This window comes from Pholcus phalangioides, unplaced genomic scaffold (genome assembly GCF_987345545.1).
Source record: "Pholcus phalangioides strain wild (caught in Gottingen) unplaced genomic scaffold, Ppha-v1.0 ptg000010l_1, whole genome shotgun sequence".
Classification (NCBI taxonomy): Eukaryota; Metazoa; Arthropoda; class Arachnida; order Araneae; family Pholcidae; genus Pholcus; species Pholcus phalangioides.
The window spans coordinates 43,063,955-43,086,123 of record NW_028301603.1 but is presented as its reverse complement, the minus strand read 5'-3'; the positions used below and the strand labels follow the sequence as shown (position 1 = coordinate 43,086,123).

The following is a 22,169-nucleotide window of genomic DNA, read 5'->3' as shown; positions in this document are numbered from 1 at the left end:
TATATAGTACCCCTATACACTAACTTCCAATTGGAAAGTTGTTTCCGTCTCTCTTGAGGCCAACAAAAAAGTTCTAAATTTTTTTAAGTACAATACTTGCTGAAATATTCGAATTCAAAATTCGAAGAAATGTTGGGAAAGAACAGCATAAATTAGGGGAAAGGATCATTGCGCCCCATCAGTTTGTTCCGTTCTTTCTTAACTTTTCTCCGATATTTGAATTAAAATATCTCAGTGAAGTGCATTTGGAAACATTAATTTTTTTCTGTTGGCCACAGAAGAGACAGAAAGATTGCATTAGGTCTTACAACACAACCAGTATACACATCAACTGAAATATACCACACACTAATTAATCTTTAAAGCACAGATAGTTTTCACTTTTATTCTGCGAAATCATGAAATTAGTGACTCGACTTTTCTTACATGCTAGTCTCTCTCATTATTTCCCAGCATGTAAGGTAATGTGGGGAAATACAGAAAAGGTTTTGATATTGCATATGAAATTACCACAATGAATGCTTGCTGTAAGTAAGCTTGGAAACAAATAAATCCAGGTATTTTAAAATTAGTAGATGTTGGTTTCATGGGCCATAAATTTGTAAATAGTTTAAAAATTCAGAGAAATTGAAAGAATTGGTGTATTTTTTGAATGAGATTTGCTAAAAAGTTATTCTCACAAAGGGAGATTTCTTTTGGGTACGGAAAAAAAAAATGTAGTTAAAATTTTTGTCAATAGAGCAATTGGACTGAACCTTTCCTCAATCCCTTGTATGTCTGAAATGCTCGTGAATCTTCAGCCGGTGATTCGTGGTTGAGGCAAAACCACTTCACCAATAGTACTTTATCCACCAATGTCAACATCACAATCAAAACCTTATGTAAGTGCCGGTAACAGGATAATTCAAAAATAAGCTGTTAATCGTACACCCTGCATTTTATAGGAATCTGATTTGCATGTTTTAAGCAAATTTTATTTTGTGCAGCGCTCTCTATTAAGAAAAACTCAAACTAAATTTTTTCCTGAGAAAAAAAAATTACCCCTCCGTGAGAACTTTTTCGCAAATCATACTGAAAAAATATACCAATTACTTCAATTTTTATGGATTTTTAAACTTTACAAATTTATGGGACACCCCGTATAGTGTAACTTATATGAAAATTCCAGTTGAATGTCTTATTTTCTGTCATTTGATTATTTCGAGAATAAGCCCACACACAGTGTTTACCATTATGCAGCAAAAAATTCAATTTTACTCCTCAAAATTTTGTTGAGAAGTAAAAATCACCAAATTTTAAGTAGTTTTTTTAATTTTAATTGCATTATTACCAGGAACAGGCTTTTGCAGTTGTGAAAAACAGCTTTGCGGCCATCTAAAATTGAGTTTCCGAAAGTGTCCCTGAACACTGTGGTGCACACCACGTTCACATTGACACCTAAGAATGACTATCAAACTACTTTTTCATGGGCATAAAAAGCACCGGATTCAGCTGCACCCTTCTTTTGTTTGGGGAGGGGGGTCTGTTAAATCCTGGACCAGAAGGTTCGATGTCTAGAGGTCTTGGACAGAATTTTAAGCTATTGCATTTTGTTAAGAAGCCAAAATATGTAATAAAAGTATTTTTATCCTGTTTTGCGTAGTAGCCATCATATTGTCTTCTGGGTTTTTGTTTTTTGGATAAATCTGTTGATTGTTTATTGTTATCAGAAACCCAGCCTGATGTGATCACAATAAACAGTATTCACTTTATACAATGAAGTTTACACATTTGTATGCCACAAAATGCACTAAAAAACCATGCCATGTTACATGACATTCCTACAGCAGTGTTGCCACTGTTATCTTTCCTTGTATTAACAATAAAAGAATGATACTCTTTCATTATAACCATACCACACATTTTCGACACCAAATTGGCATATTTTGGCTTGTTTCTTTTGGCATGCTTTGTTTAAAAAAAAAGATTCATGGGGATATATTGTGAGTTGTCACAATAATCTGAATATAAACGACTGCCAATTCATTTTGTGTGAACCTATATGTAACCGTTTTTTAGAAACGAGCAATATATGGACAAACTATATATATATATACTTCTAGTTCTCATTTAAATTCTACATTTTATTTCAACAATAGATATACAAACACATCAAACCTATATTTTGTAAATGAACATTTTGTTTACTGATCGAACTCTTCAGACAAAGCCACGCCGAGCTCCTCGTTTGTCCACTTTTCAACTTCAGGATACGGAAACTCGCCCTGTTTTTTTTTTTGAAGGGGGGGAAAGAAGGGAAAAAATTATGTTTTAAAACAAATCTTTAGGGAGTATCTTTTCCCCCATACATTTCATTTTCAATTCATAGTAATTTTGAGGAAAAACGTTCAATAAGATTTAATTATTTCTAATGCTCCTGCTGCGTGGGCAAAGATACGGAGGGGTAATTGCTTTCCCCTGGACAAAAGAAAGCTAGTCGTCTACTCTAATACATACATGTATATTGGGGGTGTTCAAACTTTTTGAGAGTGCGGGTCACTTTGTTGGGTTTTTTTTTGGTGAAGTGTGCCATCGGCCATTCCAGTGACCTGAAACTGTGCCCCAGGTCACTTAACCCTTTAAGCGGCATTGACAATATATCTTGCCTCTTATTTTAACACTGACAAGCCCAGATATTTTGTAAACTTGATTCTTCAGTAGAACACTTTTCCCCCATACCCCTCCGTTAGCAACGGCAGAAAATCTGAGAAGAAAACCTTCATTAAAAAAGAGATGACATTTTAAAGGGGCGTTTGGTGGTTTCTGCTATGCCAGTTGAAGGGTAGTGTCATGCTTTCTGATATGAAGGTCTTTTTCACATGACACTGCTTCACCACACACCAACTCTAGCCCTATAATGCCATACAGCAATTTCGAACAAATGGAGTTGAGTGGGAAATGAAAGTGTCAAAGTGCCATCTACCGGTGGTTGCCCCAGGCTCGGTAGGTAAAGAGCTCTCTCTGATGTTCTTTGGCCAGATTTTAACCCATGGACCTCGACGGTAACCTTCATAGTGGAACAAGGGCATCTTACCACTGCGCCAATCTGGTGGCATTTTTCAAGGCACTGGAAAGGGAGTGGCAATAGAAGAAAATGCAGTCAAAATAAGATGCTAAAACATACTATGAGAGTGGATCAAATGAAAACGGAACAGTGGTTATGATTTATGGTGACATTTTGCTGTAGAGGTAGAGCAAAGTTAAAGAAGGCAACCCCTAATGGCATCCCAGAAAGCAGAATACGCCAAAATCTGCAGCATACGTTTTGCAAAACAGTCGAGAAGAATTTTAAGAAAAGCGTAGCGAATAAATAAAATTACAAGGGAATTTTTATTACAGAACATTTCCAGTGAGCCAAAGGCTCGTTGCAGCACAATGCAAACATTCTGCTTTATAGCCAACATCCCTATGCTCAGAAGCACATGACATGATATTTGCTGACTGTGTCGTCCGACAGGCAATCGGTTGTTTATTTTTTTCATCTGTGTCTGCAGAATGTTTGCGAGTAAAGAACAGCAATATAGGGTGTCATTCTTTTTTTTTTTTTACTAACACAAACACACACATTTCCACTGAGCAATCACTTTCTTGTATTGGAGTTTCTCTTTAACTCTTTAATGCCCAGATAGAAAACCTGGGAGGGTCGTAAAAATACCAAGTTTTTTGTGTTCGAAGTGGACTCGTCCAAATTTCGGCCACTTTCCTTCTCCCCACCCTTTCTCCATGAGTTTCTATTCATGCCACCCTTTGCATTGACGTTCACCCTTTCATTTCAATGGATTTTCGGGAGATAATTTGTCTACTGATAACATCCCTTTCCTCACAGTATTATCTCTTTTGAAAATGCATTGAGTACCCTTAGTCCATTCTCAAGGAACATTCTAGTACATCAGCTTTTAAAATCCCATTGATAGGGCGTTGCAGTTGTCTTTTCCATTCCCGCCTCTGACAAGAGCTTTCATCTCCTTCCCCGTAGGTGACAAAAGCCCACCAAAACATACCCATATCCCCTAGCTGGGCCGACTTGAGGCGGTTATGGGCATTAACCTACTCGGCCGACTTCGGGCGATCTGGGCATTATAGAGTTAATGATGGCCCAAACAAAACTAATGATCATTTTGATCATTTTTGTCGCACCACGGTCATTTTCTGCACACTAAGGGCTAATTAGACCCCGGGACCTACAATTTATTGCCGATTCCGAATGGCAGGCTTCTTTTTTTACTTATCGAGGGGTTGGTGCACTAACCCCTTGATGAGAGACTCCCTGCGGTAGCAATTTTTTCTGTGGTCATGTCACCGTTTCTGTTGTACCCCTGTGTCAGGAAAGTTTTCTGACAAGAAAACCAGGTATCAAACTCATGACATCTCTAAACATCCTTTGGTACTTTAGGCGAGTATCTTATCCACCTGGGCTATGTGATGATGAAATGACCTTGACCCAGTCACATATTGTCATTCATAGATTCCCATCTTTCACCGAAACACTTGTGCCAGTCCTGCATACAAGTCTATGACAGTACATCTTGACCTTACACTGCCTTCGTTCACCCATGAATTTTGTGAACTCCACCTCTTTCGGCCACTGAAAAAAGAAATAACACCCCCACTACGTCTTTCTTCTTTACTCGAAAACATTCAGCAGATACACATGAAAAAACAACAGATTGCCTGTCAGACTGTTGGCCGACTGGTAGCACAAATTTTGTAAGCCTCCCCACCCCCTCAGCTCAGGACCCCAGTCCCCTAAGCCTCGTTACGGCCTCGTCCATTTCCTTCACTCTACCTCTACACATAAAAGTCGTCACACTGATACAGATATAAACAAAATTATAAAGATTGTTCCGTTTCCATTTGATCCATCCTCATATTCCAAAATTCACAATAAGATAACTTAACAATATGAAAACATCTACAAAATTTGTATGATGCATTCAACCAGGAAGATTAATACTCACGAAAACATGTCCGGGCTGATAAAATAAATGTGTGAGTATCCACCACCAGGCTAAGGCATTGATCCCTTTGGCAAATATGAATTCTATCTTTGGAGCAGGATCTGCAAGTCGACGGTACACCCATCTAGAGACAACATTATGTTAATAATATTCCTCATATAAAGGGAAATTAACTGTAAAAAAAGACTTTCACTAGAATGTGGTAACTGAAATTTTGGTTGCAACCACTTTCGAAATTTCACCGGTACTTTTCTGTGCATTTGAATTGTCCTTGTCTTTAATGTTGGGATGGTGACCCATCATCTTTAACGCACTTACAGCTATGATACCATAATCAAGTTGGAAACTTTTTGGTGACAAATGCGACTACTTTTGTACCCCACCCACCCTCCGGAAACGCTTCGATATCTCTATGAGATGGGAAGCGGGGTGTGTCCGGTCTTCAAATGATACTTTCGTAAATTACACTAGGATTATAGGTTATGACAACTCTTATAATACATAGAACAGACTATATTAACAATTTCTCTATCATATCATGTCTAAATAATGATTGTTATGTAATCAAAAGCTTATATAACGATACTGAAGGGACTTGAGAAATGTATCATTATAGATGGAATACATTGATACTATGGAAAGTGCATCAGGGCTAGACAGTAATATCAATATGTAGACCATTATCATGTAGAGGGCATCATTATACTGCAATTTCAGTGTTTTCTGTTTATTGTTACTTTTTATAACTAAAAATGATTTGTAAGAGTGATCAAATCGCTATGATTCTGCTAGGGAGATGAGCGCCAATTTGGGAGATCGTGATCATGCAAAGATTCTCATTCTTTGCGGACTGGGAAAATTTTAAGGTCGCCAAACAACATTATCAAAGACAGAGATTTCGGCTAAGATTCCATGAGTGAGGTTGCAGCCAAATTGCCAGGGTTTTTGTTTCTGTTGTCATGTTTACATTAGCACTTCAGCTCGTTTGAAATTTTTCATTGAAGACCAGAATGTTTGCCAAGTGCAAAATGCTATACTTATCATTTCAACACAATTTTCCTTTTTTCGTGATCGTTTTTGTCACACAACGGTCATTTTCTGCACACGAGGGCTAATTAGACTATGTGTGTGTGTGGGACCTGCAATCTATTGCCAATTCTGAACGGCAGGCTTGTTTTTTATACTCATCAAGGGGTTGGTGCACTAATCCCTGGATGGGGGACTCCCTGCGGTCATGTCGCCATTTTTTTTTTGTACCGCTGTGTTAGGAAATTTTTATGACAAGGACAAACTGGGTATTGAACTCGCGACACATCTAAACATCTTTTGGTACTTTTACACGAGCATCTTATCAACTTGGGTTACCGTGCCCTTTTCTCTTGATCAGCGTCTTAGCTGTCTTGTATTATCGTGAGCATTACTTCCATTCTATGTTTGTTAATTTTCCCATTGTATCATGGATGAATATTCTCCAATCCAGTGAGGGAACACTTCAGTTTTCAACAGAGGTGCTGCCGCATACCAATGGAATAAAACCTAATTTCTCACCTAAACTGTGCCGCTAAAATCATTTCAAACACTGAGTAACATATTGACACAAAGAATATGGCGGTCGTTGATTGGTTCATACTTTTTTGTATTGATGGTATTTGCATTTTTTTTAAGGAGAATTAGACTACTGTTAATTTTTTATTTTGATGACCATCTTCGATTTCAATGATGTTTCAAATCTGGGTCGACAAGGAGCAAGAATTTTAGCGTAATAAGAAATAATCCAATTTGGCGGCACTCACTCACTTTGTTGACAGGGAAAAGGTCACCAAACATCATCGAAGTTAGGGAGCTAGTATAGAGCTGAATGTTCAAGCTACACAACTACTTCACGTCATATTAACTCACTTAATCGGTCATATTAATTGGTCTGAGAGTAATAAAATATTAAGATTGGCGTATTAACCAGTTGTTTCATGTTGTATAATACCTTCAACGATGTTTGGCGCCTTGAAAAATTACTCTTTCACCAAAGAGAGCAAATCTTGGCATTGCCAAAATCAGCCAAATTGGCATTCATATCGCCAATATTTTAATAAAAACCGCGTGTGTGTGTTTTAAGTATCCGCCACTACTTACCCTTCCCAGTGACCTTCCCTCTTCGGAACTCTCAGGGCATTTCTACCGGCACCAGCAAGAACCGTTCTCAGCAAGTTCTTAGACAAAACTGTGCTCAGCATAGCAACTAGTCACTGGTTTGTCACCAATAAAACTGATTCAATGTAGTACGTTACGGAGTGACTTAAATTTGGACAAATATGTAAACAAACCAAGACAATGTCAAGACGGCCTAAACCTTGAAAAATAGATAATACAGATTTTTTCAATGATTTACATAAATTATTATAACATTATAGATATAAAATAACTCATATAATAAACGTAAAAATATAATCCGATCTATTAACTTTAATAATAAAGCAACTTTTTGTTGTATTTTCAAAAATGTCCATCGGTGGAAGGACCGTTGTAATCATATCCCTCCAAAAAAATGAATTCATTGTTTTGGCGAGTGTGAGGTTATAATATTACACGAACCGGGAATTTTCATGTGAAATACGAAGTCGTCCGTCTGCGAATTTCATGAAATACGAAGCTACAAGCAATTTCGTATTTTTATTGCAGTTTAATCGAGTGTCCAATGGATTCTGGAGAGTCTTCGGCGCCGCTACCGAGGAAAGTCCTATTCCAGAAACAGTGCAGCATCGTCAAGAAACACCAACAGAGTTTCGATTCGTGTAATTATTATTGTCTTTTTTAATAATCGAATTCGTTCATTAGTTCGTGTTTTAAGATCGAATTTCAATGTAACGTTTTCAGTGGCGTCTATTTTTATGTGTAAGCTATTTGTTTGAATTGGTTTCTCTATTTGTTGTCTAGTTAATTTATTTTTTTAATTCTCTACTATACAAATATTAAAATTTAGAAAAAAGAAACAGTTTCTGAATAACTTGCTTTTCTCAATGACCTTCATTGTTTTTCATTTCTCCTCGGTTGTAGTGGATCGTAACCTTACAGGGCATCAAGCAGTGACATATTAACAGGGGCACTGAACGTGCTGTATATAAATTTGGGGAACGATCCGCCAAGGAAATTTTTAGGGTGGGAGGAGAGCGGCAAGATTTTTCTATAGCCTACTATATATGAACCGGCCTCTGCCCAGTGAGTGACCGGGAGAGTTTGCAAGCATAAAAATTATCAAACGAGTAACCTGGAAAGCAAGAAATCGTGTTTAAGTGGCACAAAGAATGACCTCAAGAGAGTGTGAGCATGGTACTGATCAAAAAGTGATCTAGTGAGTGTGTGTGCAAGCATGTGAATGTACAAAAGGGTGACCTTGAGGGAGTGTGAGCATAGTAATCGACCATAAGAATGGCCTGAAAAGCTAAGGGGTAGTTTGGCGATTTTCGGCACCGAACATGTCTAACGACCCCATCAAAAGTCGCCAAGACCGTTCGACACATTATGGGCGCCGAAAAAAAAATCGCCAGCATAGAAAACAATATGAAAAATATCATGAAACACAAGAGAAATGGAAGTATAAATAAGATCTGGGATGCTATTGATGCTAAAGCAAGCATAAAAATGCTAAAACCAACAAGCATAATTTAAGTAAAAAGAATGCAGGGACATCCTGTATGAAGAAAAGAATAAATATTGGAAAATATTAAAGGTGCAACCTGAGAGATATCCGATAATTAATTAATCCTACCCACACACTACATTAGATCATTTTCTCTTCCTTCCGTATCAGGGTTTAAGCTGGATAAAAAATTCCTTTCGCAAAAAAGCGAAAATGGGGGGGGGAAGCTTTAGCAAAATGCTACAATGCTAAGGAGCCATTCAAGTATTACGGCAGCAGATTTTTAGCCATTTTTGATCCCCTTCCCAGCAAAACACTGACCCTTCCCCCCCCCCCCATTTTCGCCCCAAAATTTGGTCAGCAGCTTAGAATATTTCATATCTTTAAAAAGGGTGGTTGATGATGCAAGCAACCTTCAACATCCCCTCCCCCCTGTCATCAAAGGTCAGGAAATCCGAAACCCCCTCAATGCTAATGTAATACTAGAATGACCCCTAATGTAATGATTGATGGTTGGATGTCTACTCATTGTGTACCTCCTGTATGCATTTTTGCAAAAGTAGCTACTATTTTTTTGCATTCTATGATTTTCTTTCGCATTTTGCCGAAAATGCGACCGTAGCTTAAACTCTGTTCCGTATATATAATCTCCCAACAGTTTTTCAAATCATTCAAAATGCTGCGGCTATAAGGTGACATCATTTGGAAGAAAAAGATGAATGTACAAAACAGAGTTAGAGAGTGTCCGTAGAAGTGCCAATGAGGCTTTTGTTTGTCCTTGTGAATATGAAAGAGGATAAACCCCCTAGAAAGGTGTGAAGGGTACGCACTGCCCTTGAAATGCAAATTAACCCACAATTCTTGACTTTGTCCGGCTATTTTTCACAAGAGTCTAACAATCTCCGTTGATCAGTTCAACAAACTATTCCACTCTTCACATCAATTCCAATGCGACTCAAACCTGTCCTCTTTATAAATACTGGCTGATCGTTGAGTTTGTACCTGCTGCCGCAACACTGAAATGTTTAAAAAGTCTAGAAGTTGAAATTTCCTTGGACGTAACTTGGAACAATTTCTGTCTGCAGCATGACACTTGCCATGGATGGCTCTATTTCTTCTGGTTTGAAAGTTTTCATCTTTTATTTGATGTGATGAGCCAACGATATCGATGGATGATTTTTACTATTGATTTTGGTGTTCTTTTTTTTTCAGCGTCTGATAAAGGTGGGATACTGAAAACCAAAGCAAAAATACGATTTGAATTTGAACTTCAGAACAGTTTGAATTCATTTCAGAAAGGTGAGCGTTAATAGGTTTTTAACTGCTTTCGTTTTTTTTTCTTTGTGCAGACAAACCTCTATAACAAGCATCTTCAGTTAGGCTGGATGTACACCGGTTAGACAAAACAAGACAGCTTTAGACAAGCATAGCCATTTTTGTTCACATTGATTTGTATGACGTAACGTTTCAATTTGTCTCTCTGACTAACCAGTTTCCCTTGTGCCTTACAAATAAATGTGACTTACTGCTTGTCACAACCAGGATCTAAATGAGTATCAGAAATCAATCCAAGCAATGAGAGCCGAGATTATGAGAACTCGAAATAATTTACCGAATTTGACTATTTAAATTTACAGCTTAGAAATTAACGAAATGAAATTTATCACCACACATCACTTCGAACTATGATCTGCCATGTGTAAGATTTATTGCAGACTTTTTTTTTTAAAATTTCATTAAAAACACTTCATCAAGAGGGTCAATTGGTTAAGTTATAATGTAGCAGTGATTTTAGCTGTTAGTTAGTAGCCAAAGTCGTGAGCAATCAGGGACGCTGTTAAAATCGTAGTAATATATGCAATGTGAAATGCAAGGCTAACAGCGTGCGACTGGTATTTATGGGGAAAATTCTCGTCCACACTTTTATACACGAGCCAATAGGCTTCAAGATCAAACTGGCTGCATATTTCTACATGAGAAAATATTTCCGATCAAAAATGCTGCTGGAACACACGATTGCTGCCGACTGACGGAACAAAGGGTATACAAAGATAAACAAAAGGTAGTTATGTACTTAACTAAATTTATGATGACGATTTTGGACACTTCTGCCTGGATACCATACATAAGCACTGCGACAATCTCATCGCTGTGTTATATAGCAGCCAATCAATTTAGATTCACATATCCTGCGAATTCCCTTTTCTTGATTTCAGAAGAATGACGCAGCAACAGTAATGACAACACCACGTTGATTTAGTGTAAGCTATCAGTTGGGTGACTGCATCTCAGTCGATGACATCAACCATGATAATTTTGAAATTATGGTGAGAAAAATAATTGCGTATTAAAATTGTATTAATCAATAACCACTTATTTTGAATGGGGTGGTCCCTCTCCACCCGCTGCTGGTCCATACGATTACAACACTAAACTGATGATCTAAGCTGTCTTGTCTAGTTCCTAACTGGTGTGTACCCAGCCTTGAAAGACTTTTCTGAAGTCTGTGAAACATGGCCTCCATGTACACTGGTGTGCAAAAATTAAGAATAAGGCTGCTTTTTCTAATGTAACGTCATGTGAGAGTATTCCAAATCGACAAAAATAATATCTTAAGATCCCCAGGATGTAGGATTATGCGAAAAGTAAACAAAATTTTCTGAAAAAAGAAATCAAAAGGATAAAAAGGAACTTCATCGAAAAATTAGCTTCGAGCACAATTGGAAAGAAGACCAAAACATCCATGTGACAAGTGATTGGCAAGGAAAATCCAGCCTTTAGTACAGGTGTGATGGTTGAGTGGTCATAGTGACGGACTCCCATCGCGAGGATCCAGGTTTGAACCCCACCGTCGCCGCAGTGGTGGTGGGCTGAAGTTGGTTTTCTACAGTTCCCAACTTTGAGGTGCAAATGCGAGCCAATCTCCTTGTTAAAATCTCGCAGCAGGCCTACAACGTTACAATTATTCATTCATTACACTTCATTCGCTATGAGTTGAGAAAAAAAACTCAGTTTAAAAAATTGATTGCAGATGGCAGCACTACACATAGCAAACATTACACAGAAACAAACTTCACGGATGGTTCAATATACATACACACACAATCTGACATGTACCAATTCGTTAGAAGTTCCGCAGAGGAATTTGGACGAGGTTCATGTCTGGTTTAGTAGTGTAGTATAAGTGTGATCACCAGCATTGCCTCTCCATGCTGAAAAAAAAGGTTGCCAGCGAGCTATTGAGGCATTGCTGCTCATTCCTGATAAAGGTGCTGCCAAGCGTCGCCCTAGAGTGCCCCACACGTATTCGGTTGGATTTAAATCCAGGGACCTTGCCAGCTAATCGTATGCGTTGAATATATTTATCTCCAACAGCCACTGCATGATGAGGTGTAGGGTTGTCATCCATGAAGAAAAACTGAAAAAATTCTAAAATGTTTTAAAAGATCCCTTTTACATTAATTTTTGTGTGGAATTTGGAACCGCACGGAAACCTCCCGAATTCTCACTCTCCACAGTTGACAGCTATGGTATTTTTTTTGTTGTAAGAAAACATTGTATTTGTTACTATTAAAGCCTCTGGGTTGCCAGCTATATCAGTTGAGTGATTTTCACCCTCCTGGCCTACCAGTTTGCATAGTTTCAGGTTGTGATGATTGTATCTTGTATGTTTTTGTGTGTGTTTGCATTATTTATGTCTCAATCACTTATTTCTTATTTATGAATTTAGAGTTGCACAATCAGCGGATGAACGAGCTCAGAATCGTAGCCGACAACCTGAAGAATGATGCCTGGAGATATCCTGATGTCGAGAAAGATCTAAAGTTGTGAATTCTCGTGATAAAGTCAATTATCTCTTTTCTTTTTTGTTTTCTTTTTTTTTTTGATGCTGTGATCTCTGTTTAAAAAAAAAATGGCTTCCGAAGGAAAAATTATTCTTAGTTACCAAAATACGACACTTCGTGAGTCAGATGTCGAATTGTTAGATGCTCCGAATTGGGTGAACGATAACATTATATCGTTTTGGTTCGACTATCTTGAGAACAATGTCTACAAAGATCACCAGAGCCTGGTGAGCTTCGTGTGTCCCCAGGTCGTGCAGTGCATCAAGTGCCTCGACCTCGGTGACATCAAGAAGATGATCGAGTCGCTAGAGCTCCACAAGAAACAGTTTGTTCTCCTCCCGATTAACGACAACATGTCTCACGGTGCTCCCGGCGGCTCCCACTGGAGCATACTCCTCTACAAGGCCATGTGCCGGTCCTTCGAACACTACGACTCACTGTCTGGCGGAGGCAACACCCTGCATGCGAGGAACATTTCCCGGATCCTGGCCACGCTGCTCTTCGGCCGCGACTCCGAGGACAGTGGCTTTAGGTACTCCGAGATGGACTGTCCCCAGCAGGCCAACAGTTACGACTGTGGGATGCATGTGATATGCAACACAGATGCCCTGTGCCGCATGTACCTGAGGCACGAGCGCCGTCCCCTGGCGGAGATCGCTTCCAGCAGCGCCGTGAGCAAAGCACGCGAGAAGATGAAGCAATTGATAAGAACGTTGAGTCGCTAGAGAGGTGCTGCATCTAATACTCTGAACTTTAGGAACTTTAGTGCGTCCCGTTTGTTTGATAGAGTGCCAACGTGACGTACTACGTTAGAGTAGTTTTTTTCTTCCTGTTTCTCCTTGTATTTTGATTGTGTGTGGTTTCTTTTTGCGTTAAAAATCATGCCTTTTTTTCTGAAATTACTATGATAGTGATTTTCTACCTAATAATCTTACCTAGCTTATATCGCTCTTTTTGTTTATTCTAATGTTACTAATAGTGTTTGAAAGTCTGACATCTGCAGTGGTTTGATTTCTTTCTCATGTAATTATTGGGGGTCTGTCCAACCAAAATTTGGGTCCAAAACTGACCCTCCACAAAATTCCGAATCTGGAAAACGAAACCATAAATCTGACATTTCTTTTGTAATGAATTAACTAGATTCTGTGGCTCTCCACAAAGCTGGGACTTTGCGCCGAGGATCTTGTCACGAAAATTACGACCGTTTTTACACAATGATAAGGAAATTTTCATATATGAAAATGGAACCCTGCAGAAAAGTCTGGATAGACCCCTGATTATGTTTGTTCTCGAATCAACGTAACCTGGAAAAAAATTTTGCAGTTTTTTTTTTGATTAGGAATTAAAGCATATTCAGCAAATATCGCTCACCATTATTCCTTGAAATGATCTCTGATCTCCCTCTGCAACCAGTACCCAGCCCGCTAAAAATTTGGGGTTGTTTATACCAAAGAATCTTAAGGGTCATTGGTGGAAATAGACTTGGAAGGCACAATGGCAGTTGCGTAAAGCAAGGATGCTCAACCTGTAGAAGAGTGCAGGCCACTTCATCGGTCTGGAAGCGGGCTGTGGGGAACTCAAGTGACCTGGAACAGCGCTTCAGGTAGCTTAAGTGATCTGTAAGGCAGGGTTCACACTGCACGATTCAGCTTGACACAGATTGATTAAAAACTTGCAATTCAGATTTATAACCAATCTGCATTCGATTGTATGCTGTATCGCACCTGTGTGAACCCTGCCTAAGTATTCCACGAGCTACTTTAATTATCTGTAAATGTGCCACAGAGTACTTGAGTGATCTGGAACTATGCTGCAGGTCACTTAATTGATCTTTCAATGTGCTGTGGGTCACTAAGTGCCGCAGACCACTTGGTTGTTAAAGTATTTGTTTGGTGCCTAGATTTTTTTCTTCATTTGCCATGCCCTGCCCGCAACATACATTTACCAGTGTATGATCACACTCCTGGTAGCTATCCCGCATATCTGCCCCATAGAACAAAAAAATTGTGCACCTGTGCTGTGTTTTTAGCTACTTGTACCAGTGGCGTCAGTGCAGAGTTGCTCAAGCATTTACAGAACTAATTCGAAAATTAGTTTCTCCTGCATAAATCTCAAACTAAGCACCCACAGGTCTAAAACACTTCTTGATGGAGTCGCATACCTCCGATGAGAGAGATTGTGGGTACACCTGCCAGGTAAGCGGAACCAGAAAGTATTCTTTCACAAAAAACAGTTGCTTTTGGTTAAATGCCAGTTGCAATAATTCTATGCTGTCTTGGATGTACCAAGAGCTACTGTCATTGAGGTCAAACGTTCACGAGATCCTGTTGGAACATGCGCAAAAGACTCTGAAATAGAATGAGCTGAACCTTTTGTAAGGTGTCCCCCCCCCCCCTTCCCAAATGCTCTACTGCTGTGATGTTATGTGAGTGGATTTAGGTTAACACTGGTTGTGCAGATGATCACTTTTGAGAACTAACAATAACGTCTTTGTTTGTGACGATCCAAAAAAAAAAAATACTTTTCCTGTTATCTTATTCCTACCTGTGAGCGAGATGATTCCTATATATATAATTTTATAGGATTGTTATAATAAGTGCTCTTGGTGTGAAAGATCTGAATAAAGATGTTTTGTCGCACTATCAGTGGAATAAGTATGTAAAAATCGTGACATGTTTATGGGTTTTTTTTTTTGCAGTCGAAATCTCGACTTTTTCAAATAATTCAAACATGTGATGGCGAATCGCTCAAAAGAATTCTTTTTTGAGAGTATCTAGATAGTTTATATGTGAATAAATATACTTTCTCATTTTACTTCCAAGATTGTTATCGAAGAATGTTTTCCGGAAAGCTTTCTTTTAGAGTCTTTTAATGATCCCTAGCCCTCCAAAATTGTTTCACACCAGGCATTAAGTTCGTAAAATGCAGAATGTATCTGTACAACGTGAACCCTCTTTGTAAATTTAGTAAAAAAAGACATCTCCCAGTGTCACCCAGATGAATGATTATGCTCATACTATACACCAGGGGTGGCCAACAGCTGGCCCATGAAGTGATTTTGTGTGGCCTGCAACAAGGTAAAAGTACCGTGAAAAAGTTAAATTTGTGATCGTTATTTTGAACTATCGGTTCCAATAGCAGATTCCTTGATTAACAAACTGCTTACAAACTTCTTATTTCTAGTGGCAAAATTAATTTAATAACTAACTAATATTAATTCAATTAATAATGGAGTGGCTTATGCACCACTGATGTGGCCCACGACGCTATTTCTGACCATTATGTTGGCCCGTGAATAGAAAGTTGGCCACCCCTGCTATGTACCATCTGTGCAAAAAGTTCCAAGACAAGCAGTTATAAAAAATATATATATACTGGCAGTTGACAGTCCGGAATAATGAGAATCTTGTTATGAGGAGGGTTACACGGGGGGGGGGGGGGGGGGGGGGGGGGGAGAGAAGCACACAGAAGCACACAGATTTGGTGCCCTGAGTGCTATACTAGAGGGGGGTGCAAATTTCACCCTTTAGTTTCTCCGACATTACAAGCGAGCGCAAAAGTTCTTGCATGGCTCAGCTGGTGTCTCTTGTCCAATCATCTAGTGTAGCTCTGATTTCGGTTGATATACCGTTAAAATTGACTCTTTAACTTTATGGGCAGATGGTGTAGGACTGTTATAGATCTATGATTCCACCTGCCGCCTTGCTTTATGTTACTGAAAATTGTTTTTTTCTGTGGCTTTGTTATAAAGGAATTCCAGATTTTTGCATTGTTTTTATGCAAACTTATCTGGGGAGTTAGAAAGGTGTTCTTTTTTGCTATAATGGTATTCGTTAAAATGGGGTTCAACTATTTTTTTGAAATGACTTCTTTGGGATCTGATCCTGAAATGTTGTTCGGCAAGATTTAAAACACTTCTCACAGGCTGGGATCATGGACTAAGGCAAGGTGATTGTTGGCTTCATTGTATAATATTATTGTCTGCCATCATCATCAAAGTTACCTGATTGGTCCATACATTAGGCTTCAAGAGTCTCCTGTAGTAGTGTTGGAGCCAGGGTTGCTGTGTGCATAGATGGGTAGGAGAGCGATTGCCCCCCACCCTGTTCAATAAAAAAATTTACAGTATTGGTCGCCATGCCCGTAAAACTTGAGGGACACTGGTTTTTATATCAGGGAAAGCATGATTTAATAAGGATCGCAGTAGGCATTCAGCAAATTCAGTAGATTTTTAGAATAAAAATTTTTCCAGAATCTGTGACGAAGAATTTCCTGGCATATGCCAGCTAATGCAGGGAATATGGCATTATTGGCATGTGCAGAGGTGGACATCCCCCCCCCCACACACACACGCACACATTGGAGAACCCTGTATCTGCTTATGGCTGTGGGAAACACCCACAGTTGATTTTAACACACTTTTTAGCACCCTCAGGTTCGAAAAAACGCCTATGGTCTCATGCTCTTTAACCCTTTGTGATCTGCAAATTTCTCTGATGGGAGTACCAGCAGGTCAAAGCAAATTTAGCTTTTCCGAGTTATTTTTCCCTAAGTGATTTAAAGCAAATATATGAATATTAAAAAACACAGAATTTGTTGTGTTTAATTGTCCTTATATATACATTTCTGTAATTTTCCAAAGTGTGATATTTTGCAAAACAATCACCGATATGTGAAATCCTAACTTCATGACTTCGAGTACAAGTATCACAGTACGTGCGTGCTTCCGTCTTTTTCCTGTCGGAACATGCTGCACAGTGTTTCGTGGTTCCTGAACGAATTATATGAAGCAGATTATTTGATCTTATGTCTGCGAATGACGTTTAAGGTTGTGCTGTAGATGGTGTTTGGTGCCAAACATTTCCTACTAACTTATTGACTAAACATTTCACAAAATTAAAGTGTGTTAGTGGCCTTCCGTTTTTATGTTTTGTTATTTTATGCATTGATGATGCACATCGACATGCCCCAAAAAAAATTTCTCCTTTCCCCCCCCCCCTCCCATTTGAGGGATTTTTGAAGTAAACAATAGGTTGCTGCTTAGTGGACCGTACAATCAATTTCTCTTTCCCCCCCCCCTTTTTTTTTATATAATGTATAGCCACAATTGGTTTCAATAAATTTGTTGTGGCACCACTGCATGTTCTCGTTGTAACCGATTCGAGGGGTGCTTCATTGCTGGTGTTCAGGAAAGTTAGGATTCGTTTGCTTTTCCAAGCGAGGACTAATGTATTTTCTTTATAAGCCACAATAGATTGTTGAAAATTTTGGTTTCTTAATTGCAGCTGGCAAGTATTTACGATTTGGCATATTTACTGTACCAGTTAAATAGCCCTTTACTTTTAGAAGTTCATTGACAAGAGGGATATTTTTAAAGTATCTATCACTATACACAAATGATAGCCCTCAGCATTTGGAATGTTGTCCAGCAATTTTTTTAACTAGGGTCAATGGAATTCAAGAGCTAACCCGAAGTTCTGGTTTCTGTAAACCCTCAGTTGTCAAACTTCCATAGTAAGGTGAATTCGGGTATACATATCCGGTTTCCCCATCCGTTAATAGGTACATTTTTGGGCCCCGTTTGGTCGGGGGTTTTTTGGATTATACGTTATAAACGCAAATTTCCCCTTGGAACTTGACAATTGACTCATGAACACAAATGTCCTTATCAGGTATAAAATGTTCTGCAAACTTTGAGTCGATATATTTCAAAAAGTTTGCCTTTCCAATCCAGACTCTCAAAGATGTATTAAAATATGGTGATGTCTAACATAGAGAAAATTTGACGGAATCGGTTTCTTCTGAATACCTCAGAATAGAAAGATCGTATTCTGCTGTTGCTCCTAGTTGTCCAATATTCCGATAAGTGGCACTGTTTCCATATTTAGAATTACACTGATGAAGGCCGTAAATTCTTCACGTGTAAAATCCACCTACGAATGCCAAATAGACTTGTTGGCCAACTGTTTCTCACGCATCTTCATTTGTGCAAATTCATTAGTCGTTTTCACTATTTGATCTATCAATATATCGGTGAAATATAATTTGAAAAAGTCCAATGGGCTTGTTATATCCCGAGATATTTGTGGTCCTGTGATTCGAGAAGTTTTGAACGTGAAACTGAAAGGCACAAATCGTCTTTCTGTTACGTCCACCCATCCATCACTTTTACTTGAGTCCTCTATTTCTTCTAAATGTTCTTCGTCATCACCTTCATCATTCTCCGTGTCACTGTCAATTCTTAGTACATTCTATTTCTGAGGAGGAACTATGTAATCATTACTGTACTGTCACTGTCGTTTACTAAATTATACATTGAATTGTTCATATTTTCATTATATACTTGAACTTCCAATCCATCATCACTACTCTATCTTGAGAATCATTCCTAAACCCCTCCATTTTTTGGGAATTACACATTATTTATTAAATTTTGAACACGGATTTTATGATATATATACAGTACTTTTTGATCATAAAATAGCGTGTGCGATGCGCAGAGTGGCTAGCTTTTTACTCATCTCAATGTTTCCCCAGAGCTCATTCAAAGCTCACTGCCCGAAAATCTCTGCTCTCCAAAGAGATCGACAAACATTTGCATATGGCATCGGGAGGATAGTTTTCTTTCATTATCGCTAGCCTCCAGTGATGTGGTAACCTCTTCCAGCAAAAAATTTCCCTTTTGACAAAATTTTTCCCAAGCATTCCGAAAAATGTGCTGCCATGTAGCGGGGAAATACAATGAAATATTTTACAATAGAAAAGTATTGCACTGCATTATAATTTCTTTATTTTTTTTTTCAATAAAATTGGTTTTTTTTGATGAAAATTTCTGAAAATTTCCCACGAGTTAACCATCACTGCTAGCCTCGTTCGACGCGCGCCATGAATGACGTCCTGCCGCCAAGCTGGCTGCACCTATAGCCACTACAATAGGGGTTATCAAGTCGCCTTAGCTGCACAGACTTTTAAGACGACTTGCAAATGCCGCCCCGATGGCATCAACCGCAAAGGGTTAATTCAGATATCTGAGGAAGACTCAGCTCCCACACTCTTTTATTGTAACAGTTTCGGTGTTTGAAAATTTCTACTGAGCATCTGCTGTACAGGTGAGGGGAAAGCTTTTGTTGTACTTTGATCTCCGTTGGGGGGGGGGGGGGGATGATGATCTATCTAGCGATGATAGTGAAACCAGATTATCTGATTTCCGCCGGCATGACCACGAGGCAATGAACTAAAATCGCATAAGCAAACAGAGCCTAGTCGTGCTCAGTCCGTTCTGTTTGTGACCTTTGCATCGAAAAACACCCTGACCAGTAAAAAAGTTGTAGCGATTGGACAAATCAGGTGACTGACAATAGGAGCCAAGGGCGACTCAATTCAAGGCCAACGAAGCTAGAGATCGCGTGACTTTGCATCCAATCTCTGGCTAGCCGACTTGTGTTCGGTCACGTGGCACATTCCGACTGACTCACTGGAGATGAACGTAGGAAACATATTAATATTTGAAGGGAATATATTTCCGTAGGTTGGACAAATTAAGCCTCGTGAGATCTGTAGCTTTGTTGCCTGTGTGTTGAGTCCGCCTAGCCTCAACTCTTGCCAGGGTCGTCTTAAGAGTATCATGGGCCCCCGGGCCAATTGATTTTACTGAGGCCCTACCAAACAACAACTCGAAACTCTCAACCAGATCTCATTTTTGTGAGGCCCCTTTTCGCTTCAGGCCCCCGGGGCGTGCTTGGGCACGACCACCTAAATTACACATCTAGGTGGTCGTGGCTTGGGTGGGCCCATGCCTTAAGACGGCACTGACTCTTGCACTGTCATCAATCCAAGAATGATAGCGTTTCGAGTCCAATATAAGACAGATCCCAACTGAAATGCTCAAACCAAGGGCGTAGCCAGGGGGGGGGGGGGGGGACTTGGTGGTCCGGTCCCCCCCCCCCCCCGAAATGTGAAAAAATGACCGAAAAAAGGGAAAAAGATGGCCAAATCCATTGTTCTGTCACTTCGGTCCCCCCCCCCCGAACGAAATTTCTGGCTACGCCCCTGGCTCAAACCACTAGTGAAACGTCAGGTGTGTACCCAAACCTAAAAGAGTTCTTTAGTCTGAAAAACTATTTTCCTTTAAACCATGGCAACAAGAACCTGACGGGATATATTAACAGACGTTTACTGTATCTGATTGTTACTTTTGGTTGCCTTTCTGTTTGTATTGAAGCGCGTTAGTTTTGGTTATAGCCTCTTTTTTTTTTTCCTTTTTTATATATTCTGTGTGATTTGCGATTATGTATAGCTAATTATTTTTCGCTTATTTCAATATTTGATTAGATATGGTTGGATTTTCAATCTTATGATTTGATTGAAAATCCAACTCATTTTGTGTAGATTGTTTCGAACAGAATGTCATCATTACTAGTTGAAATATATATAGTATGCATCGATCATCGTTTATTTTCTTCCGGTTTTTTTAATAAAAAATAATGAGTGATTCCTGGAGAAAGATTTATTTTCCAAATGAAGCTTTGAACTGCGCAACTCGTGCAGTTTTTTTTCTCTGTCTACAGTCTTCGGGTGTTTAGCAATTCGTGGCTGTGAACTGAACCACGGAAATCCCCTTTCATAAGAACAACTTTTTTCGCAAACCGCGTTCAAATATACCACACAATTACTTTTTTAAACTATATACAAATTTATGGGGGGGACACATGTACCGTGAGACGATTAAATCATTTTGCCTTCCGTTACCTCCTTTTTCATTTCATTCGCCCTACTTTTTAGGTTCTCGGAACAATTTTTTTTTCTTAGGGAAAAAATCTGGTAACCCTATCCATATCGAAATACTGCATCTCTTCCTGCCATCTATCCCGAAATTCGAGAAGTTAGTTAATAATAAACAGTAAAATAAGACGTGCTGTCATTTATTATTTAGAAAGCAAACGGAAAACTGAAGTAGTACTATTTCTGAACTATAGATGGCAGCAAATCAGATATTTTTTTCAACTGCTAGTCAAAGCCGTCCTACTTTGCATGTCAACAAACATGGCGGCCCGCTTGGTAAATCCGCCTTCTGCAGGGATACTATTAGAAACGAATATTGCTGATACAGAGGCTGCATCGATGTAATACTCTCCTTATTAAAAAACGCCAATTGGGAAAAAAAATGCGCCAATGGGTGCCGAGTTAAAGTAAAAAATAATGTATATGCTTTACCGATGTAAATATGGTCTTGACTCACTCTTATTGTACGCAAAGGGGGTTAATAGAGTGCTATTTTGCAGGAAGAAGCATAATACCCCTCTGCGATATATAATCCTGGGTACGCATATGCTCACCGTAGTCTTTCCTGAAAGCTGTACGACTTTGGCCAATACGATTCCATTGTGTGAAAACATTCCATGAAGTGAACCAGTTTACTGCCATCTGGTTTTCAAGAATAGTACTAGATGCGGGTTTTATTTCCTTCTATAAGTATGAGATGGCAGCAGCTGTTCTATAGTCGGTTCTATTTTTCCGACGACGTTTTCCAGTCTACCCACAGATGGCGTGGCGCCTATAAGGGTGGGTCTGACCATAGCCCTGGAGAATTTTCATTTTTTGCTGCTATAAATTAACTATAGGTGGCCCCGTGAAAAGTCTGATCGGGGGGGGGGGGAGGGTGCGCAAAAGAGCCTGGGGGCCCTGACAGATGAC

General features: G+C 39.2%; 2 protein-coding genes across 3 annotated transcripts; one reads left to right on the top strand and one right to left on the bottom strand.

Moving 5' to 3' along the window:
- Positions 1–2,102: 2,102 nt before the first annotated feature.
- Positions 2,103–7,332, bottom strand: LOC149081534 (NADH dehydrogenase [ubiquinone] 1 beta subcomplex subunit 2, mitochondrial-like). The gene is made up of 3 exons (XM_089238465.1): positions 7,128–7,332; positions 4,998–5,121; positions 2,103–2,264 (listed from the first exon to the last, which is right to left on the bottom strand). The coding sequence occupies exons 1-3, from the start codon at positions 7,226–7,228 to the stop codon at positions 2,184–2,186; spliced, it is 306 nt and encodes a 101-aa protein (XP_089094591.1). The 5' UTR covers positions 7,229–7,332; the 3' UTR covers positions 2,103–2,183.
- Positions 7,333–7,533: 201 nt separating this feature from the next.
- LOC149081533 (sentrin-specific protease 8-like) lies at positions 7,534–15,290 on the top strand. Of its 2 annotated transcripts, none has more exons than XM_089238464.1 (3): positions 7,534–7,786; positions 9,844–9,930; positions 12,362–15,121. In XM_089238464.1, exons 1-3 carry the CDS (start codon positions 7,690–7,692, stop codon positions 12,460–12,462), a joined length of 285 nt encoding a protein of 94 aa, XP_089094590.1. In that variant the 5' UTR covers positions 7,534–7,689; the 3' UTR covers positions 12,463–15,121. The 2 variants fall into 2 exon arrangements, with proteins under 2 accessions (XP_089094590.1, XP_089094589.1); XM_089238463.1 differs by having other exon boundaries at positions 7,648–7,786; positions 12,362–15,290.
- The last annotated feature ends 6,879 nt before the right edge of the window (positions 15,291–22,169 follow it).